The sequence below is a fragment of the Pomacea canaliculata genome, linkage group LG4 (genome assembly GCF_003073045.1).
Source record: "Pomacea canaliculata isolate SZHN2017 linkage group LG4, ASM307304v1, whole genome shotgun sequence".
Taxonomy (NCBI): domain Eukaryota; kingdom Metazoa; phylum Mollusca; class Gastropoda; order Architaenioglossa; family Ampullariidae; genus Pomacea; species Pomacea canaliculata.
In genome coordinates, this window is record NC_037593.1 from 32,264,360 (window position 1) to 32,290,063 (window position 25,704).

A 25,704-nucleotide genomic window follows, 5' to 3' on the forward strand; every position below is an offset into this window, starting at 1 on the left:
GCTAACAAACACACAAACCACTCTCGTGTGAGCGCCCAACCACGGCACATCAACATTGTGAATGCCATGCCACAAGTAACCCCTGACCTTAGTCAGACGACAAAGTCAGTGAGATTGCTAACTAGCTCACCAGGCGGCGATTATCTCCGCGTGACTGCGACTGCTCGACAAGATGATGGGACTGAGTAGAAGCGGATCAAATCCCTTTCGAGACCGGACGTACGGTGTACATAGTGCGCTGAGAAGATAACGTCCGAACTCAGCCCTAAGACCCTTAGACCGAAGTTTCGTCTCGCCGCGAAACCACTGATCCGTTCCGGTGGCTGACAAGGCTCTCTTGAAACTGCTCATTGGCATGGATAATCTAAATTCAAATCAGCAACATTTTGTCTGCGCATGCCAAGATCGGGGGGTGGGGGGGTGGGGTGGGTGGGTGATTCAAATTGCAAAGACTGGCGTTTGGTTCATTATTTTTATCAGGATTGTGGAAAAAGTAATCGTTTATGAAAGAAGATTTATGCAAACCTAAGTTAAGTCATAAATTGCTCTATTCTACCATCAAATTTCATTATATCAATAAAATCTTCGTTTTCACCATGCCCAACTAACCACGTCCGTGCAACTATCCTGTACAACCGTTTTAGAAATTTTAAATGCATAAAGGGACGCTACTTTTGATCCTTATTCGCATTGCGCTAAAAGGGTAGTCTCTCTTGATGGTCTACTAAAGGACAACTCATAATTATGCTCTTCCGCACGGATATGTGTATCTTATAAGTAAAAGAATGATAGAGAAAAAACTTTCAATTTGTTTTAAAATATGTTCGCTTAAAAACTTGCGCTGAGGCGTTTGCACTCAAGCACAACATGACTTGGTCACGTAAAAGAACCCGAAACGAAATATTTAATAAAGTTTGCTAAAAAAAAAAATCTTCCTCACACCACCTGCTATACGGGTGACAACTATAATGTATGAGGATTATAAGACTGCCGAAACCAGCAGCAAAGTTGTATCAAGGAAGAAGTGTCATTCCCATTTATGGGGATTGGCTTGCCCGCCAGATGAATCGTTTGGCGCATGTGCAGTGCGCACTTCCTGTTCCGCGTTGCAGTGGGGCGTTCTTTGCAATCCCACAACAGTGAGCGATCCAAGCACTGGATTGTATTTTTTTTTAATGAACTACAGGTTTTCGAAAATTTAAAGTGAGTGATTTTTTTTGCCATTAGCACTCTGTTGTTTTATAATCAATGTTTCTATTTTTACCGAAGTGAAAGTTCTGAAACAGGTTTCCTGACACTTGGAATGCCGGCATGTGTCTGCTTGGCGATTACTTCCCCTTTATTCGTTCGATGGTTTGGTGAACAATCAGTCATCGTTTGCGATAAAGCGATAACCAACCTGCTTGGCATACAAGAATTAAGTGAACCGTTTTTGGATGTTTTACCTGTAGTTTACTTCACTTTATTGTCAACAGATGGCGTTTATGAGGAAAAGTAAATTTCGTCACGTTTTTGGTCAAGCCGAAAAACGCGACCAGGGTTACGACGGGATTCGGGTCACCCGTACATCTTGGGAGTCAACTTATTGTGCGGTTAACCCAAAGTTCGTAGCAGTTATTACAGAAGCTGCAGGAGGTGGTGCATTTCTGGTGCTTCCCTTGTCAAAGGTAAATTTAAAATCTACGTTTTATCTGGTTTTTTTGTTAATCAAGTAATGGCTTAGGCAATGACACTGACGCCGACCTGAAACCAGAGCCACCAGACAGTAGAGAACTCTTCAATGCATGATTACTCATACTCTTCCCATTGTACTTGAAGCGATTAAATGTGTATGCAGTCCTCTGGAACTGGTCTAATACACTGTGACATTTTTCTAGTACCTACCACCAGAGTGAACCAGAAATTGTTTACAAATTTTATTTTTCACAAAACGTAGTTTTATCTTATTCAGTAATGGATTCTTTTCATAATATCTTTTAATGGGGATGAATGGGTGAAAGAGTATTTTGAAGACCTTACAGTTTTGGAACTAAAGCAATTATGGTGTAAATCAGTAGTCTCATAAAAGGATCTTTATTTTTAGACATTGTTAAACAACGCTGTAGCTATTGTTATCAGTGTCTCTTTCAGGAATGGTGTAAAGTGTATCTATTTCAGAAATAATTATTATAATGAAAGCTTAGAATAGGCATCATGCAAAACATGTTAATTATTGAAGCAAGTGTGATAACACACAAAATGGGAGTTTTTTTTTAAATTTGCGCAGGATTCATAATTACTTCCTTGTTTTAGTCAATGCTGTTCTCTTGCATATCAGTCTCATTTGCATTGGTTGACAGACAAATATAGTAAATGGGGTGACCAACATCCAGGTTTTACATTGTTGTGCATAATTGCTATCATGGATGTTTATATGGATTTTTTTTCAGGTTTAGTATTTTTTTTTGGAAGGCTATTCGTGCATAAGGTTATTGACTTTAATTTTATTGGATTACCATGTAATTTTCTCCATCTGATACAGATCTATTTTTTTGTTCATTAAGACTGTTAAGAAGAGGATTCACATCCTCTGCTTTATAATACCTATGTCATTGAACACGCCATTATACAGAGATAGGGTAACTGGTTACTGAGCAAGAGCTGGAAAAAAATTGCACCATTTAAAATTATATTAACAGATTTGAAATTTCCCATAAAAAAAGCAGGTAAAAGTTGTAGCTACCACACCATTGCCTCAAAATCTGTCAGAAATGGCAGATTTCAGGGTTCTTATCCTGCAACTTTACTAAATTTGAACATGTGTCCACCATTGTGGTACTTGACAGTGTCCTACATACCAGTAAGGGCCTGCTTCCTGCTTTTCAGCACATCACTTCTGCATCAGTAGTAATGAAGAGCAACTAAATTTGTTAATTAGCCAGAGCAGAGAAACAAAGGGAAGAAGGAGTGTTATGGGTGGATTTTGTGTTTGGAGTAGCACAGAACTGTTGAATTAAAATTGGCACTTGCATTGTCTGATATGTTCCATGTTGTTGAAAGCGTTCAAATGCATCCGTAAGTGACTTACATGCATGAACAAAAAACATGTGCATATGTACACATATTGTTGTCTGATATGTTCCATGTTGTTAAAAGTGTTCAGATGCATCCATCAGTGACTTACATACACGAACAAAAAATATGTGCATCTGTACACATAGTGACACACAAGTATGCATAATGATGTAGGTGCATTACATGTATGTGTTGACAACTGCTCAGATACTGTGTGTTATCCTCCTTCTCTCCCTTTTCTTTCTACTGATTATCAGACTTGCCGCCTGCCAGGGTCTAACTGAGGAATAAAGTTATAAGCTTTATAAGTGTCATCTAGGAAAGGATGAACCACTTATAGTTCACTCTCCCTTTGGTCCTTAAGCTGTATACATGTACCTTTTTAATTTTTGCTTTTTCGTGTTATGTTTTATATTATCGCGAAGACGAATAGAACGTACAATTTTTTTTTTGAAGAAAACATTTAGAATTGTCAGAGGAAAAACAAACCCACACAAAAACTAAGAAGTACTTGTAATTGTAGCCTACAGCTTAAAGTGAGACTGATATTCTTAAAACGTGTTAGGCAGATGAGGAGAAATGTGTATCTATCAGATAATGTGTAAAAATTATGTCAAGATTTGTGGACGGTACTCTTCATGTTCTTGTATCATTTATCAAAAACTGATAAAGGTTTGCAATAGGAAAGTATCTGTGACAAGAGTTGATCTCATGCAGTGAGGGTAATCTGGTATTGCTGATAGCAAAACTTTAAACAATTATGCAGCTGCTTGTACTAAGCAGTGCTATGTGTGTTAGTAGTAGTGAATCTTTTCTTAAATAATAGTGCCAGGTATTATTTCCACTGTCATGACAATTCACCCGTACATTATTAGATTGTAGTATATCACTCTTGGTTACCATATGTTTGTTTACTATTTACTATTGCTTCTTATTAATGAGCCAATACCTAACATTTCCCAAGCTTTGTGTATTAATACCTAATAATGCTAATAACTGATATTGTCAGGTGTTATTCAATACAGTTACTATGCTTTGAGCATATCATTTATTTGCAATCAGGTTTTTCATTTTGAACTATCTGATCGCTGTTGTGTACTGTACTTTCTTGACACAGTGATTTATTCTGAAGGCCATGCTAATTTAAGGACTTATCATTGGCATGGCCTTTCCTGCTTGCTTGGGACTTTGCCTTGTGCCTAAGTACACATGAAATGGCTGGTTACATTTCCCACTTCATCAAATTCAGATTGGGCAGAGACTGATCAGTTGGATAAAGTACAAAAGAAAAAAGGAGTTTGTCACATATATATCTGACCTATTTCCCAGTGGCACTTACATGTAAGAGACCCTGATAACTTACAATTAGTTTGCTAGCATAATAGTGTCCTTTTGATTTTGATATATTTTTTAAAATCCAATGGTCACTATACATTTGAAGAGCTGAAATAAAAGCAGAGATTTGCTGATAACAGTCAAACTTCTATGTGTCAAAGCTTCAAGGGACCAGAGACCAATGAATAAAAATAAGTTATGGAAGGTCGTCGAAAAAAGAACATTTTTTTCACTGTGGACGTTTAATTTTAACCAAATGTTCATTTATTGTCATTCTTGTAAAGACACTCCGGCACCCTGTGCTTATCACACACGTTTCCTATACAGAAAGGAGAATATGGGAGCACAGGGTCGACGGGGGAGGAGTGCACTATTTTACACTTTCTGATGTATTGTCAAATGGTTTCAGCATGCTGACCGGCTTAAAATTATTTGAGTTGTGGAAGTTTTTGGCTTGGCCGATTCAAGCTATTAAAATTCAATATGCATTGCATTGATGGGAAACCAACCAGTTGATGTTTGAAATTTGAGTTTGGAAGAATTTGACTTATGGAAGGTCAACTTACAGAAGCTCGACTGTGGGATAAAAAACTTTGCTGTTAAGTTTTGTGGAATTCCACAAACAAAGCTTCTTGATCCAAAATACAGTATACGTAGTGTTTAACCATACTAATTTAATCAAACGATGTTGTTTATTAGTATAATTGCTTTTGTCTGATTTGATAAAGCTTTAGAAAGAAATACAATCTTTTTGTTGTTATTCTTGTTATATTTTATCCCTTCTTTCATGTTATTGTTGTCACCATGTTCATGTTTGTAGAACAAAACCCTGTGACAGACATTATATTGTTAATTATAATTTCACCAGAATTAATGTCCTTTTTTGCTACAGATAGCAGAGCTGTAAAAGATTATTTACAGATGAACATGGACTATAAGTGTCTCTATATATTTCAAGAAGATCTGTATTGCAAAAATTGAAAACACCTTATTAAACTGTTTCAGGTGGGCCGTGTAGCAACTGATCACCCGCTGGTAGCTGGACACAAGGGAGCAGTACTCGATATTCAATGGTGTCCCCATAATGACAATGTCATAGCCAGTGCTTCTGATGACTGCACTGTCAAAGTATGGCAGATTCCAGACAAAGGTCTAGACTCTAACCTTAATGAACCAGTTGTGGATCTTCTTGGACATCAAAGACGTGTAGGAATTTTGGCTTGGCACCCTTCTGCTCAGAATGTGCTGGCCTCAGCAGGTTGGTATAAAGTGGGTCTTCTTATTTAAATTTTTTTTTAAATTATTATTGAAGGATAAAATGGCAGTGTATGGAAAATTGTAGTTAGGATAAACTCCCAAGTTTAAGTCTTGTGCATTTACTTAACATATTTCTTTACGATGGTTTTATGTTGTTTCATATGTACTTTTTGATATCTGTTAAAACATTTCATTCTACATTTTAAAGGTTATGGCTGATATGCTTAGTTCAGCACAGCGTTTGGTAGTTTTATGTGACTTATCATCCAAAAACCCTAACCCATCCTGGTGTTGGCAGCTTGCTTTTCGTCATGCTGGACTTTTGAATGAGATTGGTAACAACAGCCTTTGTTTCGTGCTGTACATGCAAAACTGATTAGCATTTGTTGGTGTAAATGCATACATGCCAAAATAAGCTGCAGAAAGACTTCTGGAGATTTCCAAAACTTGGCGTTCAGAAATCGTTTTCATAGCAACATTTGCCATAAGCTATCAAAGATTGGCCTCTGAATATTGGTTATCCTGAAGGCATCACATGCTGCCACTTTAGGCATCAGCATGTCATCTTCATATGCATCTTTTCCAGGGTAACTTAAAACGTGTTGTAGCTCTAGGCCTGTCCTTGTAGGTTCAGACAACAAGATCATTCTGTGGAATGTGGGAACTGGTGAGGCAATGGTGGAAACAGAGCTTCCAGATTTTGCTCTCAGCATGTCCTTCAACTACAATGGAAGTCGACTGGCTTGCACTGCAAAAGACAAAAAATTACGCATCCTGGATTCACACACTGGAAGTATTGTCAAGGTAAACACCTTGAAATTTTGTGTTATAAATGCTTTACAAATAGAAGTTGAAGAGATCTGAGTTAAAGAAATAGAGGCTTTGAGATTGCTGTCTTATGTATGTTGCATACTTTTGAGTGTCTTCATTGATATTTGCAAGAGAAGAAGAGAATGTGAGGTGAATAACAGTCACATTACCTCTGTTTATATCATAAACTGTAAACAGAGCAAATGAAAGCATTTGTTGGTCAGCTACTTGCATGCCCGACATGGTGACGACATCTTGCATGTCTGTGTTCTTTTGTGTTTAATCAGAATAAATACTTTGCTTCAGTTTGATGCTGTATCTGTCTTTTCTCTAAGTTTTTTTTTCTGTACATTTCTTGTTCTTCAAGCCATACCCCCACCTCTTCAGACATGTGTGTGGTTGTTTGCAGGAGTATGTACACGTGTGTACATTGCTTTCATAATGAAAATAAGGATTTCCTAATCATTAAAAGTTGTAAATGTTGAGTATCAAAATCAGGAGAATCAAAAGCATACCATATGTGAATTTGCTGGATCATATTGTTATTTCTCAACTATGCTTGTTGGAAAAGAAAATAATCATGTTTTGTGTCATTTGTCACCCATCAGGAGGGTAAATGTCATGAAGGGGCCAAGCCATCTCATGTATGTTACCTTAAAGACGGGCAGCTACTGACCACAGGCTTTTCCAAGATGAGCGAACGACAGTATGCTTTGTGGAGTGAGGTATGTTGCAAGTCTAGTGTAGAGAACAAGACAGATCTTGTCACTCAATTGAGACATTCTGTTGTTAAAGGCTTATCAAAAACAACCATAGCTGTAGTGTTTAAAAAAAATTCATACGGTCTGTGATTTTGTATGATCTTTATTTTCATTCAGATTAATTTTTTTATATTGCCTAACATGCATGTCATTGCCTTATTTCCATTTTACATTGTGCTTTTTTGTTTTTTTAATTATCTCTGTGCAAGAGCATGACCTCATCATTAAGAGGGGAGATATGCTATTTAAGTGCATCATCATCATCATCATTATTATGAGTCGCTTTCACATGCAGCAGCAGACTAAACATTCTTTGAAGTGATCTTACAAGCTTACTTTTCATGAATATTGCAGAAAGATCTTAGCAAACCTGTTTCACTTGAAGAAATTGATAGCAGCAACGGTGTCATGTTCATCTTTTATGACCAAGACACAAATATGATCTACCTCTGTGGAAAGGTGTGTATAGTAGAGAGTTAATTTTAACAGTTGAAGAGTCCTCCTGTAAAAAGAAAGGTTTTCATTTTTTTTGAGGACACTGCTTATGTTGAGGAAGTGTTACTATATTTGGCTTTGTTGTTCCACTTTAATAGTACACCATATATGTGGATTATCATTGCTTTGCTGTAATTTATGTAATGTTTACTGCAATATTATATTTTACCTGAGATCTGGCATTGTTCAGTTGTCTCCACCCTTTCTTATGCAGGGTGACAGTTTGATTCGCTACTACGAAGTAACAGATGAAGCTCCGTATGTTCACTACTTGTCGCTGTACCAGTCCAACAGTCCTCAGCGTGGCATTGGCTTCATGCCAAAGCGAGGCCTCAATGTCAATGCCAATGAAATTGCACGGTGTGTTGTCATTATCCTGTCCATTCAAGGATGTCATTACCAGATGCTGCTTTACTTTTTTAAAAATTGTTCTACATTTGGTACTTATCACATTTCTCTTACAGCATCTATGTTACCAACGAAAGATTTTCTTGTGATTTTGGTAGGAGGACTGGTATTCATGGTTTACAACACCCATAAATTCTGTTTGCTGAGTTGAGCTTTATTTGTCATTCTTTTAATAAAAGCTGTGCAATACCTGCTTGTTTGCAGTTTCTATAAACTTCATAACAATGGCCTGTGTGAAGTGATCACATTCACAGTTCCACGAAAGGTGAGAAGCATGCATGTCTGTTATGTGCTGTGACCCGTGTTTTGTGACATGCATATCTATTATGTGCTGTATGTCTGCAGTGTGCTGCATATTTGTGACATCTCTAAGTGTTTCATAATGTGCTTTTATGCTCCTTCCTTATCAGCTGTCAGAACTGTGTGTTTTCGGTAAGGGCTGTGTGGCAGGAAAGTTTGCTCCGAGTCGACCAGGGTGATTTTCTGAAGGGTAAAGGTTGTTGGAAGGGCTGTAAAGGGGTTTTTTGGGGGGAGGGCTTGAGTAGATATTTAATTTAAAAAAAACTTTTTTACAGAGCATTAGTAGGCTCTTAAACAAATGGTAAGGGCTGTTCCTGGATTCTTTAGTAAAATGATGTTGCTTGGATTAGGTTAGAGACCACAGGATCATAGAGAAAACTGCAATGAATTTTGAATGCTAAGCATGAGGGAAGCAGATGGTGAAAGTGAAGATGCCAGGTGTCACATCTTGGTATGTTTGAGGGGATCATGTCAGCAATAGGTGAGGAGTTCATCGGGTACTCTTCCTCCTGGCCTTCTCAACATACAGGAATAAAAAGTATATGTAGTAGGTGGTTTGGTGAAGAGGGCTGAGTGTGTCGGCCTTTTGGGATTGGATTGGTTTGAGCAAAGAGGCAAAGCTTGTGACCAGATTCCATGATCATGTCTCACCTGCTATCATCTGTTTGCAGTCAGAGCTGTTCCAGGATGACCTGTACCCAGACACTGCCAGTGATACTCCAGCAATCTCAGCAGAAGAATTCTTTGATGGAAAAAATGCTGACCCAATCCTGGTAAGTTGTAGGCATTTCCATAACATTCTTTGATAATAAATGATGATGTCTTTCCTTTGGGTGGATCAGAACTCAGTATTTTCAAAAGTTTCTAGAATTTTGTGGAAAAAAGAGAAAAGCAGAATAGAGACATCTAGTTATACCCATTAACTATAAATCTTCAGCAGCTGACGGCCTAATTTTTTGTTTGGTATCTTTCATCTTCATTAGAAGTGTGTGCCCTTGACTTAATTCACAATATGTAGTACTTGTGATGCAGGTCTCTCTCAAGGAAGCATTGCAGCCGTCACAAAAAGAGCAGCTGAAGGTGGTGCGGCGATCAAACATCCTGGACAAGATGCCCTCGCGCTCCTCAACCATTCAGTCCAACAATGCCCCAGCAGCCGCAGCACCTTCTGTTCAGTCAGCGCTGCCACCTGTGAGTGTACATGCAAGAACTTTTTTGTTTTGAGTTGAATCGTAGATAAACAGGTCTTAAAAAGATTTCATGCGTAGTTATAAATCATTGCATTATTCCAGTTTAGTGAACTCTATACTTGTAGAAGGTTCAAGACATATCCTGGCAAGCTCTTTTTCATTCTTTGAAAAGAAATAGTTGTATGAGGGTTGCCAAGTAACTAGATTTGCTTCTGAAAAATAAAGGCAACTTCAGGTCACAGCAGTAAGAAGGCAGGTCTGAAAAACTGCAGTTGATCAGAAACTGTCCAGATGGTTTGTATTTCAAAGATTTTGCATCTGGTTGTTTTATTAAGATTTTTTAAATGCACACTGAAGAGATTGCATTGGAGCAAGGTGTTTTACATTGCATCTTGTTTTCTTTGTCTCATGTTCCCCTTGGTTACACTACAAGAGACAGTAATAACAAACAATTAAAAAAACCATCTCAAAGTGATGTGGGTATGTTAAATCATTGAAGTTAAAAGAAAATTTAGGAAATCGAACTGGTATACCTGAAGTGGACCTTTCTGAGACATGGGCAAAATTTGAGGTGAGATGATGCATAAAATTGAATGCCACTTAGTCCCTTGTTTCACTTTTTATTTTTTGTAGAATTGATTTTAAAAGCAGCTTAGCAGACCTAGATTTTACATTTCGTAGCAAAACTTTGTGTGGCAGCTACAAAAAAATAATTTCTCTGCTTGGCCTTTTAATTCACTTTTATTTTTGTTTGCTTATTTGAATTTTTGTTTCTGAATGATTTTTGTTTCAGCAGCATGTGTGGAAAGAACATTGAGTTTTGCTATGATTACAATTTGCTTTTTCTTTCATTATCAATATTGGTGAACAGGGTTGAAAGTTGCCATTGTTCGCATAAATGGGGATATGGAGCAGTCCTTTTACTTAGAGAAGGTAAAACAGGATGTGATAAGGACAGTTTATCTCAGGAATATAAGATGCATATTTTTCGTTTAATAAAATGGCACCAGGGATAAGGGACACGTTAATATTGTGTACAGCTCTGTAAGAAAAGAACTCAGTATTTTGTGGTCAGTCACAGTCACAGCTGAGAAGTTGAGCATAGCCAGTTCCAGAACCTCGAAAGCATCTGGCACAAAGAACTCTTTTTTTTTTCCCCCCTCCAGAAAAGCAGCTTCTTCCATGAACTAGATAGTATGTTTAGCATTTGTCATACAGTAGCTGGAAAAGAGGAATGAGGAATTTCCTTGACTGTTTAAGTCACAGCTGATAAATTTAGACATACCAGTAAATGATTACTGTCAACAGTAAATGTTTACATTATGCCAATATTTTTTTCTTTAGTGGATATATGAAGCAAGGATAGAGTCATACCAGGCTAGTCACTAAAAACTTGGATCAGGAAAACTTTCAGGATATCTATGTAGTTGGTGCCAAACAACAAGTTGCTCACAACTTTTATCAGAAACGACTGTGACGTCTAGCTAGCCAGTACCAAATGCATGCAAGTCACTAATAACTTTGGTTAGAAATGGCAGAGAAACATCTACAAGTAGGTAGATGAGTCATCTAGCATGAGAAGCGGCAAAAGGTTGAAACCAGGGGAATGTAGGCAGCATGGAGAGAGAGAGCATATCTTGGTAAGAATGTGCTTTAAAATTACCAAGTATAAGTATGTTAGTTCTCATTTTATGAAGAGAGTCATAAAATCGGGCACCTTTAGGAACAGGACAGAGGATACCTCTAAACTGATTGAAACGAGGAACTAGGCAGTGTCAGAGACGTATAAGCTCCAAGAACTCATGGGCAGCACAGCATGTGTTAGGTAGCCAGTCTTTCTTGGAATGTGACAGGATGGCTGCACCAAATGGAAAATGTTTTAAAAACAGCTGAATGAGCTTGCACTTCATTCAGCATCTTGTTTATTAGAAAATATTAAAAAATTGACCAAGTTGCAAATTGTGCATCGTCTGCAAAAAGTTTGAAAATTTAGATATTTCAGTTTGTGCACCATTTTCGAATATTTCTGAGATCTTACCAGTTCTGTTGATGGAGTGCGTAAGTTTGTGGGCATGACAAACATTTTCTGTGCCAGGGGATTAATATTTAGCTGTTTATAAGTTTTTACTTTCCTTTTGTGTTATTTTGCACCAAGGGCTTCGATCCTCAAGGAATTTTGGATGACATGCGCAAGCTTAAACTGATCATTAAGGCGCATGAACGACGTATAAAGGCACTGGAGGAGAAGCTTGCGCAGTACGAAAGCGAGGAGGAGATAGAGGAGGAGGAAGAAGCAGCCTAATGACAAATGTGAATTCTGCTTTCTTGCACTTCTGGGGTGTTTTTTTTTTTTCCTTGTATGGATTTTTGTTGTTGCTGGCATATTTGGTGGGTTTTTGCTGTTCTCTTTCTGCTTGTTTCCTTTTCTGGCATGAAGTAGTGATAGAGCTTTGTGCTTCTCATGAAGTGCAGCCACACCAGTAGAAAATAAAAATGTAGCCTGTGCTTACCTAAGACTACAAATGTTTCACCATCTACACAACTTGTAGTTCACAGACCAGTGTGGGGGATATTGACTGGCATGTCAAGTTTTACACTAATTGTTGTTGACAGAGTTGGAGCTCTTAATTTGCTACTAACTTGCTGAGTGTTTTTTTTACATGAAATGGAAATTTTAATCAGGAACTTACTGTGGCATTGCATACCCGTTATAATCGGATTGGGAGGGGGAGAGTAAAATGTACAGAGCAAGTTTGCTTGAGAGTGAGTGGCAAGTACTAATTAACTTTGCAGTTGCTGCTTGTTGTCGTAACAAGCTTTAAGTGTATGATGCTGTACTGGATCATTCAAGTTGAACATTGCTTTGTATACTTGCTGATAATCTTGAAGAAATGCCGTGAGATATATACTCGTTTACTGCCTTGTTGGGATGGAAAGAGAGGGAAGATAAATGTTAATTCTCATCACTCTTTATTGGTCGTGTCAGAAAGTAGCAAGAAGGATAGAAGTCATCTTTTTTTTTTTCCATTGGAGATCGGAAAAGCTAGATCTGCTGGATGCTCTTAGGTCTGAAAGGTCATCTGCTCTATTGACTTGCTTAAAATAAGTGGCTTTCAATATTGCTCGTATGTGTGCATATAATCAAATGTGTTGTCTGGGCCAGGTGCTATGCTTCCTGGGAGAATGGATACGCTTATCAATGCCTGCTAGGAGACTGAAGACAAACATGCTATGTGATGAGAACAGAAAAAGAGAAGCGTGGCTAGTTTGTTATTGTGAATATTTTACTCAAGCAATGTGTGCTAGCCTATAGCCCTCTAATAATAACATGCTCATTATTTTTGTCTTGGGCAGTGTTTGCTGCTTATGGGGTTTAGCAATTGTGCCAGTTCATTGCTTCTCATTCATGCTCTAAGGAGAATTGCAATCTGATTTTTTAAAGAAAGTACTTTTCTGTTGTAGAAAATTTTTCAGATAGTTTAGCGAAGGTTTCAGTCAGTAAATTTATCTCAAAAAGGTACAGAAATGCCTCAGTGTTTACAAATGTCCAGGAAGTCATTAGATTTTTTTACTATGGATGTTATGTGATGAGATTTAATGTTAAATTTTAATACATCTGGTTATAACCATTATCAGCAAGGAACTAGAGATGTCCTATACAAAATGAAGTAGAACATTACAGTTGTGAGAGGGATTACATCATAAGCCAAGGTATTCAGAAGGAGTGAGTTCAGTCACTGAACCACTCAGGAGATTTACTGAAACCGAAAAAGCTGGTTACGTCCTTATTTTAGCTTTGTATCAAGCTGTAGCCTAAGTATGTTAGTGGGTGTTATATAAAGACCATGTGGGTTTAGATCAAGTGGAGTATTCAAAACTGGACTACACTAAGTTATGACATTGATAATGGTAAAATATAAAACTATCAGCATTGTCCAGGTAGCCATATCCATTATGTCAGGTAGTGTAGGTAAAAGTGGTTTTCACATATCTGGCATATTACTGACTCTAAGAATTCTTTCAAGTAAGTTTTTACGTCAGAATTGATAATACTTTTTAAAGGGTAATAAAATCGCAGAGTTTTATGATGGGAAAAAGATGTTTGCATAAGATTTGTGGTCCAGAGCTGCGCTTATGCTGCTTTTCTTACATTTAAGGAAATACTTTCCTCATGTTAAATGATACTTGTGTGTTACTTTCACATTGCAGGTCTTCTCAACTTACAAATTTTGTGCAAAGCATAACCTTCCACAGTTGTTTATGTCTTGTGTTGAGTTGTGTGAATAACATTTGATGTGGACACACTAACTAACTGCATTGTGCCCCTTTGCTAGCACCAACTTTGTGAATATTCTTCATCAGGAGATGCGTCACACTGTTTTCTTCAAGCCATCTGACAGTTTCATAATGACAGTTTATGTGCTTTTCCACTAGCAATCACATTTTTTGCTGTTTATGTTTATTGCTTAATTTTGTTTATTGTTTGAATATATTTTACCATTAAAATTTAAAAAAAACCCAAATAGATTAAGATTTAATGGATAAATTATGTCTTTGCAAAATTGATCATAATTTAGAGATTTTCTCGAATATCCTATTACATTTGTGCAGCTATATGGACTTACGTCACCACCTCTACTTCACCTCCTGTATATGTTTATACATGTTCTTTGGCTTAAAGAAGTTCAGAAAGTTCTTTTACGTCCTGTTACAACAAAGAAAAGTTATTTTAAAAACTGTTTTATTTCTGAACAGAAACTGCCTAAGGATTTTGATGCAGCAGCCATCATGCGGGAGATTGCAGACCTTAGGAAAAAGGTGAAAGACCAGGATGAACGTATCTCTGAACTGGAAGGAAAGGTGGCAGCTTTCACTGAAGTCTCTGACCCGGACACCTCCACCAATGTGGATGATGGCAGAGATGGCGATGCCAATGACGATTAAGGTGGCTTGAACTGTCTTGTGATGAAGCATAACAATATTAAACTTTATGTAAAGATTAACATCAAGCTGTGGCCTTTCCTTAACAAATCTTTTCTTTCACTCCTTTTTTTTTTTTTTCTTTTTTTTTATTTCAGCGTCACATCATTGAGATTAAATGCTATAGCCCTAATGTCTTTCTGTTTGAATTTCGAAGTTTTTCTAACCCTATGCAGATAGGAGACTATACCATCACTGCAAAACTGTGACTATCTAGTCTAGACTTTGGTCATCTTTTGTTAATACCCTTGGTCTTTGTGTGGATTAGTTTCTGCTAGTCGTTTTGTTCTTGTGTTCTTTTGGAAATCAGGAAAACATTTGACAAGGCTTTGCATCTTTGTCTCAAGGACATTTTGTCAACAGTTGCATTGACTACAAGGTCTTCCAGTCCTTGCATGCAGAACCTAATGCTTAATATAATTACTCTTAATTCAACATTTAAGAAGCAAAACCTTAAATGAGTAAGCTTTTTGCTTGAAATTTTCTTTTTTAAGAAAATTTGTTTTGAAATATTAAAATAGATCCATTTTAAGGATCGTTTAATTTTTGTTTAATCAATTTCAGTCGAGCCTCAGAATGTGAATTGTAAAGGAAATGCCACAGTTCCATGTACAACAATGCTAATTCATGAATTAAATTTTGAAGCCAGTCTTTTGCAATATTTAATGCTTTTTACATGTGTTAATATTCTTTATGCTATGACACATGTAATAACATTTTTTCTATTTGAAAGACATCATAAGCGTTGGTCTGGGTGGACATATTGGGAAACATGAAACATAAGATAATACTCCTTCAGGATATGAAAACTTGGTTGTTTTTTTTTTAAAAAAAATTCTTTCATCCACCCACTCATTCTTTGTTTACTGTTAAAGCATTGAGATGCTGAGTAGAGCACATTCATAAAATTAAGCATGAAGGTTAGAAGATGAACAACTACAAATCTAATCTTGTGAATTCTTCCTCTGAGCAGTCTGATTTATTCAGACCAAGATTATAATCAGTACAGTGGAATAACTGCAGGTTTATGCTTGCTATGGTAAAATTAATAAATGTTCACCTTAGCTTAAGTGTTGTTTTGTATTTTTTTTCTTTTTTGTTACTGATGTTTTATTTCACAACCTGAAAGCTGCAGCAAGTGAGGGCTCTGCACTCGTGTAACTTTGGTGCATAGGTTGGAAGTGCCTACAGAAGTTGGTTTATGCATAATGATCTTCAGTTTGCCAATCCCAGTGCTGTTTCTGTTTAGAATAAATGTGACAGTGCAAATTTTAATTTCATTTTTCCTAAGTAGAGGAAGGGAGTCTGGTCCAAGACTGTCAAATCAAGAAGTTAGATGTACTGAAATGTTTCAAGGATAGCACTTCTATTCTGTACATATGTATGATACTTATTTTTAACATCACATACACTTTTGAAGGGTTTCTCATACATGGTGTTGTTTGGTCCTTTCCATTACTGTCTTTTGTGCCCTTTGTTTCTGTGTACTGTTTTAATCAGTTCTGAGGAGACCTGAAACTTGGGCCAAGAAATGCCAGATGCTTGGACTGCCTGGTTGAGTGTCTGGGCAGTGCAGTATTTGTGAGGTTTTTATCAGTTCTGATACTTTTAGATCATGTGGAGAGGAAGTATCTGAGATGGAGAGAAGGCTGAGAATGGTACATTTCCTTTCAAGTTCATCTTTCAAACATGCATGCTAGCGTAGCTAGTGCCAAATGCAAATGATTTCTAATTTCATTTTTGTTTTGGGGTGGGAAGGAAGAACTGAACACTTTGATGACTGTACAGCTTGTATATGCAGTTGCAGTTTGTCTGTACTTGTAAAAGCTTGTTAATATTTGGTTCAGATTTTTTGAGCATTGTGAGACTCTTGAATTGTATGGGCAGTTTTTTTCCATCCACCAAGTCAGTGGCCTCATACAGAAGCACACAGGCAGGCCATGAAGCTGCCACTGGGACCAAAAGTAGTCAAGACGAATCAGGTCCAAACGGCAGTGAATTCCTAAAACATAGATCTGCTGGACAGAATTGTTGGATATTTTCTTTCAGTTGATCAAATGTGGGCTGGCACACAGAAAATCTTTGCAGTAGTTCAGTTTATAGTCACTGAAAACATGTCGCCTCATTACCAGTGAGCCTAGCTAATGACTGTTTATTGGACCACACTATGGATATTAAGCATCTGATGTAGTTTTGTAGATGACTATCAGCTCGAAAGGACAGGTACAAGTGTTCCAAGTTACACTTCTTTCACCAGCTTTTCTGTTTCTGTCTGAAATGATGGCATGTTCTGGTGATCATTCACCTTTCCATGTTGGTTTTGGAGGATCTGCCTACACAGTCCCAGAGACTCATGAGTCCTGGGTTTACATCTTGCCTTTTGTTAGGTGTAGCACCTGTTAATGAAGCTGCACTTGAGCATGGTCATGTAGTCGATTTTGCTTAAAATGCAAATAGACCAAAGTCAGTTTGGTGACCTCAGTTGTCCAGCAAGAAATTGTACTTCTAATTTACTGCCCTTTACTTTTGGTTCTCATCACATCTTGAGTGGCAGGTGACGATGTATTTGCATATTTTACCCCATGTTAAATCTCCAAAGAAAAATTAACATTCTTGAGAACAAACAGGACATTAACTGCTTAGAGGCATTGAATAGTATAATTTCGTTTAGAATCATGGGATTCTTTTCCAGTGTATAGATTGAAGTGAAATTCTACCAGTATTTGTGCAGTTTTCAAATTGTCTTTGCTTATGTCAATGTATGAGAAACAATGTGTGTTTGAAGGAGGTGGGTACAGAGCCACTTCTGATTCATTTGCTCTATCAATACTCATCATTCTTTTGATAGTGACTCCAATCTGATCTTAGGAAAATGAAAAAAAAGAACAGCTTGTTCTATGCTGTCCAGAATTCAGAATGACTAGAGATCAGAAGTGAAGATAGGAGGCCATCTTGAACTAACCCAAATTAAATAGAAATATCATATGCATCAAATGAGCACACCTGTTTTTAAATGTTTTTGCTTATCCCACATTGTAAAAACCACAGCAGAGTCATGCATTGTTCATTGCTGTATGTAGCTTAATTTTATATTCCATGCATTTTAAGTTGACTGCTGCTTTTTCCTTTGGTAAGTGCATTTGTAGTTTTCAATACATTGTATAGGCTACATATTAGGTTTGTGTAGTCTCATTGTGATTCTTCCCACATGTCTTCACTACCAATCCAAAAGTTTTTAAACAGCTGGCATTTTGGTTCTTAAAATCTGTTTTTAAATTTTTTTTTTTACTGCCCATGTGTTCTCACCTCCCAAGAATGGTTCGTGTCAACACTTTTTCCTTTCTGATTACAGGTTTTTGAAAAGATTGTTATATTTGTACTTATCTGCATGCATATCTTTATTGATCACCTTATTTCAAAGCTGCTGAATCTGACAAAGATGGTCACAGATTAAAAAAATTTTAAGGAGAGAGACAAGTGTTATGGGTACCAGCTGAACTTTCTGCTAAAAGTTGTTGAAAGTGAAGGCTATGTAACAGCATTCCTGGTTGCAGTAAAGCTTTTTTTGTTTTCATTAGGATGGCAGTGAAGACCATTTTCACCCCATGGTAAACTTTTTTCCATACTGCCAATTTGCATAATTATAAATGGCAAGCCAGCATCACCATCGTTGCCACATTGAAAGGACAAGTTAATTTGATCTCAGAATGATTCATTCTTTACACTGCATTCAACAACTTGTGTAAGGCAGAAGCCCAAACTTTTGTTCCAGAGGATAAAATACAGTAATGGTGGTGATGGAAAACATTTCTGTGAATTGTAATCCATAGTGATTAATGTGTCAGCACGATCAGATGTGCCTTGTTATGTGTGATGGTAATATGCTAACATGGACTACACTCAGAGCAGCTCTGTGAATAGAATGTATGGTTCTGCATTTTGGGTGTTTTTACAGATTTTGATAGTGAGTTTTGTCCTGGATTGTACTGCCACGAAATTCGCGGACTACTTTCATAACAGCATCAATTTGTATTATTGCAGATAAGTAAGAAAAAAAAAGCACAACCAAAATTATCTTTCACTGCTGTCATTGGTCTTACTCGAGTGCAATTTAAACAATAGCTGTAAAAATTTAAACAAATCTAACATTGACTTCTGCCCCTCCAGTTTGCTGGATTGTAGCTGAAGCAGCACATTGTGCAGAGCTGTTTTTGGTGAGAATAATGCAGAGGATATGGAGGATACACAGCATTTCTGGTGATTGCCCTCCATTTATAGCAGGGAAATCTACATATCCAATTTTGCATCCACTTACACACCCATTGATAATCATTCATTGGTCATTTTGTTCTTTAGTCATCCTCAATAAGTAGGTTTACTTTTAGTGTTTATCTGTATTAGGAGCCTAGAACAATGTCAAAACTTTGCTTCCATGAAATGAACTTGAGGGAAATGTCTTGAAAGTTGAACTTCAAATAGATTTCATTTACAATTTGTATGTTTGTAAAGTTTCGCATTAATCATCTTATAGATGTTTGTACTATAATGAAAAATTGTACAAGTTCAGTTAAAAATGTGCAAATAAAATTTCGTCGTAATCAACTTTGCTTAAACATTTTTAGTCTCATTCTTTTCTGCAGACTGCTTAGATTCTGATTTTGGTATCAGAAAAATGCCACAAAGCTTAGTCACCATGCATTTTTTATTTTAAACTTTTGTTGTCAATTTCTTTCAAAACATTGAGCTCAACCTGTACTAGAATGTCATATTTCTCACCCAGCAATATATGTCGGCCTGTTGAAATCTTTGGAGATGATGACCTACAAATGTTTGTTGACATTGATGTGCAATGAGACATCATGGGAAAATCACTGCTAACATTCGTTGTGCTAGCCCAGTTGCTGCTGAACATTTCAACATGGTAAAAATTAACTTGAACTTGGAAGTCATTGCTCTTTGTAGAAAGCAGTGGCAGACTTGGCTTTTTTTTTTCTCTTCCAAGCAGCCAGCCTGCAGGTCTTGTGACCATGTCACCATGATGTTATTTTTTTCATGTCATGTGATGAACATGACGTTGTTGGACCTTGCAGAGTATTTCCATCAACAGTGCATGCTAATACTGCCATGACTGATGAGATTAGCTTCATCACATTTCCTGAATAGACCCAACCCAACACCCAATGCTGGGCATGTTCCTCATGCCCTCTTGTAAATTTGACAAGTAACTGTGGTTTGATCAGTTCTGTCTGGCTCTGCCGAATGAAGAGAGAGAAACCATTCGCTTATTTTTAAGTGACGCTGCTTGTGTAGATGTATATTTCGTGCAGGTTGATCATGGGCTGTAGGCCCTGCTCAACTGATGTGAGCTCAAGTTATTTTCTTAATAAATTGAACACTTTCAAACAAATTAATGGTTTTGATGTGCTTGAACAAGTGTGTACATATGGCTGTTATATATGTAATATTTATAACATTGTCAAAATGTGGCTGTCACAAAAGGAAGTGAATGCAACATGCAGCCAACAGGAGGGCTGGATGATTCTGAGTATAATCTAGAAATGCTGATGCTCTTGATGAGTCGTATTTAATAGTTACAGTTGATACTAATATTCCTGTTGCAGTAGCCTCGCTTTTGTGCCTTCCACCATAAGTGAGAACCAGGTGTCTTGGGTTCATATCTCAGTTCTGACATACCTTTCAATACAACTTTATTGATCCCCAGGGGGAATTTTCGCTGGATGTTATACTTGTTTGCATGGCTGACCATCTCTGGTTTCCTTCCCCATGTTTGTGTGAGACAATTTGAATGATGATGATGAATTAGTAGAATGCATGACTGATAAGTGTACGCTCATGTGACTTCATGTCATTAATGTAAGCATCTTGAAGTCCACTTTTGTTGGTGGGGAAAGGCACATGGATAAATGAAATCGAGATCAAGACCAGCAAGCCCAACAACTGTTTTATTAATAATACTAATTGTATAGTACATTTTTCCACACGGAGGCGAGCTCAATGCCCTTTACAAGAGACCAGGTGCAGTTATTATTGCTGTGTTTTGAATTTTTTCCCCTCATTGTTATATGCTTATAACAACAAATTGTGATCTAAACCAACTGTTAAAAAAAACATCTAGTCGTGATTTGTATGCTAAACATTAATATCAGTGCTTTAATAATAACTTTTCATGATTAAGAACATTTTAAGCAACCTGATAATCTACCCCAATGTAAACAATGTAATTTGGATGCAATATTCAGTAATGATATCTAATAATCTTACCCAGTCCACACCCAGTTACACTTAGTCATATTACATTATGTGCATGCATGATCCTGGACCAGACTTCACCATGTTTATAGCTGCAACATGCTGAAATAATAAGGTGTGATAAATTTGTGAAAGTACACTCAAAAAGAAAAGAGGATCCAAACTAATCAAGTTAGGAAGGGCAGGCACCATGCAAAAATCTACCAGCAGTTGCAAGTCCCAAGGGAAATAATTTTCTGCTGGTTGGGGGTAGGAGATTCAGGGATGAATTAGCTCCCTCCTTCAAAGCACAATGTCTATGTACTTTTAAGAGAGTCTCTATTTTCTGTACATACAGGTATCTCAACTCAGACATCACACCACATCACAGCTCTGCTATAACTTATGAATAAATACAGTGATGAACAAAAGACAGCATACATTGCAAGAAAGCAGAAAATACCGTTGCACGTACATGATGTTTAGCAAAGCAAATACATTCAAGAGGCAGTCTGAAAGGCTGATAGCAAGCTTGGATGTTGCCACTTAGGTGGAGATTTTATGGTCCTGTTTCACAGCCTGATTTTCAAAAGACTGGCCTTCAAGGGTTTTCTCCAGTACTCTTGCATCCTCTTCTTTCAATAATGTCAAATTATCGTTTATTGGGTGCACTTTCCAATAGCCTTCACAGTTATTTTAAACTGAGTTCTCCAGCCAGCTGAACTGGAAATCACCTGCTCTGAAGTCAAGCATGCTACCACAAAGACTTGGTGCACAACAGCATGAAAGCTTCAAGATGACAGTCATGCTCAACATCAATATTGGTGTCAATAATACTGTTGCACATATTACACAATGTCAATTGCATAGATTTATCTCCACAGACATGCATACCTGTTGCCATGGTCACATTATTTTGCATTACAAAGTGCAACAAATGCTGTGGTTTATTCTGCTGTCTTTTGCAAGTGCACACCCTCTTCATGTAGTGTATTTGGTATCAAACAGTCTAAGCACTATTTAACTCCTTAAAGTTCATTTCTTGCTCCAGTAGATATAGCCTTTTGTCGGAGAAAGTATAAACAGTTAACACGTGCAAGCTCTAAGTATTTATAAATACACAATAATTTTAAATGTTTAACACCATACTTATCGTGCTACACCCGTGACTGTTGCATGTTTTCTTTCTTGCATATAAAAATGCCTATAGTGCAGTATAGACTTTGCTCACCCTTTCTGGTTGGTTGGTTGGTTTAGTAGAAAAGTTCTTCCGCCTTGTGGTGGATTTTGCACTATGATAAGAGGGAGGAAACCGAAGTACCTGTAGAAAACCCTGACGCCCAGCCCTGAGGAGAGGTGTCACATACAGAGAGTGTCCTGAGACAAGATCTGAACCAAAAGCCTCTCACTGCAGTGGTGACAAGCAAATGTTTCAACCCCAAACTTATATCCCCGTCCATGCAAATACACATCCATGGTTTCAACCACTACACTACTAGGTGCCCCATTAATCGTTAAAAACTTTTATGGTCTCTTACATGAGTAGCAAGAATGCTGATTCAGTGAATATGCACAAACAATTGTACTTTTACTCTCTTATGCACACAACTACACAAGCATTCAAACTCTCTTTCACACTCTTCCCTCTCCACCACCAATTCCCCTGCCCCCTTTAAAAAAAAAAAATCACTTTGTTGCATCAAAAAATACAACATTTTCTCTGCCCACAACCTGAGCATTGTGCACAGTGTTCTTAGGCACCTCCACCATGTCTCCTGGTTCCAAAACCACTATCTGATCATACATGCCAAACTGGAAACGTCCTGTAAGAATGGAGTCCTTTTTGCTCACAGAATGTGTGTGATCAGGGAAGTCGGTGCCCGGGCTGAAGATGTACATGATGTATTTATAGCCCTGCTTCTCAAGTTTCCTCTTCATATTGGATTCTGTCAGCTCCCCATCAACAGCTGTGTCCCACTTCTCAATGTTGATCTTAAGTTGTGCCATAGTCTAACATTTAGAGCACAAATTACTATAAATTAAAAAACATGTAAGTTGTCATTCATTCATTCCTTAAGATTACAAGGAAAAAAATAGAAATGAAAAGTGGTGTTAGAATAATGAACACGACAGAGTCAGTTTGAGTTGACTCATATTTAACTGCACACTCTCCAAACGTGATGTCTCTCTCCCACTAACTCACTCACTCACACACACACTCATAAACCGACTCACTATAGATCATTCTGGAGAATTATGCATGCATGTGACCTTACACCCCAATTTGCAGTGTAGACCTTATCTAATTCTGCTGTAGACTATTTCCTATACATGTACAGTTATTTGAACAATGTGCTTACTACAAAATAAATTGTCATTGGAATATTATAATTTTAAACTGCAAACTACATGCAACTTTAGTTTCAAATGCCCACTTTTGATTCTCATGAATTATCTTTAACACAGCAAACAAAAATGTTATGACTGTCAATTCACAGCAGATGATGGATGTCATTAGTTGCAGTGAAGTATGATACTTTGTTGGCATCAACACTGCTTTTCCCTTTCAGATATCTTTATTCTACAAAATTTCAGAGTGCAGATACTAAATTGATCATTCTACTATTTCACATTCAATTACCCTACTACTTCACTGAAATCTTGTCTGTCCACACCCCTGCCCAAAACCTTCACTCCTCTTCAGACAAGTGCATTTTATCCCTCCCACAAGGACAGTCACAATGAACAATGGACATTCTCCCTTTGTGCTGCTAAGCAGAGGAATTCTTTTCCACATCACAATTGCCACTTGGACTTCAAGGCTACTTTCAAAAGTTCTCTAAAAACATATCTATTTACTAAGTACTACCCCTGAAATATTATCCTTAACTCCCTGGCAATACTATCTGTCATGCTAGCCATCATGTAGCAATTTCATCTTACACCGTTTATAGTATCTACATCCCTTCATACCTTCATCCATTGCTTTATGTTCTACTCCTGTACCTTATCTTTATGTTGCTCAGTGTGCCTATACATACCTCACTGTCCACTGGCTATAATCTTCCATTTATCATTTGGCTGACCATGCTAACATTATTCATAATTAAATTAAAGATATTTCAATTACTTTGATTCCTTTGGCCTTTTCTTTCTAATAATAAATGTTTATTCATTTTTCTTCAGTTTAGTATATAACAAGTCAACTTTTGCAAAATATTTGCATTTGATCATCAATATTTTGTAACACAACCCAAAGCATAGCAGCAGAGCATCCCAAACCACCAGTATAGTAAGAGAAGGTTGAAGGTTTTTTTTAAAAAAAATACTGAATCACCATTCCAATCCCGATCAAAAGCATTAAACAGGACAGTGAGGCCATTCATACCACAGTCTCTTTCTTAGTGAATACTGAAGTTTCTTTGAAGGTCTAAAGGGCTTTGGTCATGAATGCTGTAAAGAAACATTTGTTGAAGTGGTAAGGTCATGCATCTCCAGAAGATATTTGGAGTTGGGTGGGGGGGGGTATGGAGAGGGCAAAGACAATTCTTTATTAACGAGAGGTAAAGTAAGCAAGATATGCTTTTTTTTCCATTTATCCCTCGCCCTTTATAGGGTAAGAATAAACCAAGTGATTAACTAAGTACTAAAAAAATAATTAGTAATAAACATAACATTAAATTACAAGAGGGTGGACGGTGAATATGTACAAAGGCAGTAGTTAAAATAGATATTTACAAAGGTCATGTAGTTGGGAGGTATCTCTAATGTTTTGTGGTTTAAGCCTCATCAAATTTTCCTACATCATTATTTATGTATTTAAGCAAGTGGCCTCAAAAGCAGTTCAGGGAGTTCAACGTTTAAGATGGAGAGCGAGGAATTTGTATGTGCGTGAGTGTTGATGCGTAGGAAGTATCGAGACAGTAACAAACAGATAACAGAAGAGAACTTAAAAATTAAATTGCTCCGACCTTATATTCAAGGCCAATAATCCACGTCGGTCACACGAAGAGATACTTGGAGTCTCCTTCTCAATTTGAAGAATCTACAGATGTTATCGCAGACGGTCCACGACTGCCTATATTTAAGCTTTCAGCATCAGCTATAAAACATAGAAATAATATTTCCGTTTGCAGAAAGTCTGTAGCGCGGTCTGCAGAGGACACAAGATCTTCGTCTGCCAGAGTTGAGAGTAGCTGTTCCTGATGGTTTAAAAATAGCGACGAGTGGAACAAAGTCTTTTCAACTTTTGAAACGCTATTTTCGAAACTTTCAGACGAAAGCAGTTTTAAAATGTTCTTGGAAATAGAATTATAGAATGTGGTTTGTTAAAAGACTTTTATTTTAGCTGCGCGATTTTTGTTAAACGCTTGAGACGAAACTAAGTCCCGCAGGGAGACTGCACAGTCTGTTAAAAATGGCCACAAGCAAATTCTTTAATAACTGATCAGGGAAACTCACTTTCTTCTGTTTTCCTTGCACGTGCATACAACGCCACATGAGGTAAAATTTAAATCTCATCTGGTAATGCGACTGCAGTATATATTTAGCACACAATCTTCACATTTAATGACAGGGCGCGCGTCACAGTCGTCTCACCTATATACCAGGTAACAAACATAAATCTTCATAGAATGTAGAGACCACCAAAGATGTGATGAGAGTCTGAGATTTTGAATATTCAAAGAGAAATGTGTTAACCAGAATGATTCATTTGCTTTTTAGCAAATTGTCTTCAACTTTGTGTACCTGACATCACGTACATAATTCATCCAGTCTGATATTTCCACCGTCTAAATCTCCTTCTCTCTGACAGCCTTCCAGTCCTTATTATATCGCGGGACTTGCTAAGGACCTTATGGTTA

General features: G+C 37.3%; 1 protein-coding gene across 2 annotated transcripts; it reads left to right on the top strand.

Annotated features, from left to right (window-relative positions):
- The first annotated feature begins 1,073 nt into the window (after positions 1–1,073).
- LOC112563383 (coronin-1C-like) lies at positions 1,074–19,997 on the top strand. Of its 2 annotated transcripts, XM_025237328.1 has the most exons (12): positions 1,074–1,203; positions 1,476–1,667; positions 5,395–5,647; positions 6,275–6,450; positions 7,065–7,181; positions 7,572–7,676; positions 7,927–8,072; positions 8,325–8,385; positions 9,092–9,193; positions 9,453–9,611; positions 11,766–11,920; positions 14,366–14,504. In XM_025237328.1, exons 2-11 carry the CDS (start codon positions 1,476–1,478, stop codon positions 11,910–11,912), a joined length of 1,458 nt encoding a protein of 485 aa, XP_025093113.1. In that variant the 5' UTR covers positions 1,074–1,203; the 3' UTR covers positions 11,913–11,920; positions 14,366–14,504. The 2 variants fall into 2 exon arrangements, with proteins under 2 accessions (XP_025093113.1, XP_025093111.1); XM_025237326.1 differs by lacking the exon at positions 11,766–11,920 and having other exon boundaries at positions 14,366–19,997.
- The last annotated feature ends 5,707 nt before the right edge of the window (positions 19,998–25,704 follow it).

Excerpts from the sequence above, each read along its gene's own strand:
- LOC112563383 (XM_025237326.1), top strand. The coding sequence starts at position 1,476 with ATGGCGTTTATGAGGAAAAGTAAATTTCGTCACGTTTTTGGTCAAGCC. Across the intron at positions 5,648-6,274 it reads GAATGTGCTGGCCTCAGCAG|GTTCAGACAACAAGATCATT; the intron begins GTTGGTATAAAG and ends CTGTCCTTGTAG. Across the intron at positions 7,677-7,926 it reads TGATCTACCTCTGTGGAAAG|GGTGACAGTTTGATTCGCTA; the intron begins GTGTGTATAGTA and ends TTTCTTATGCAG.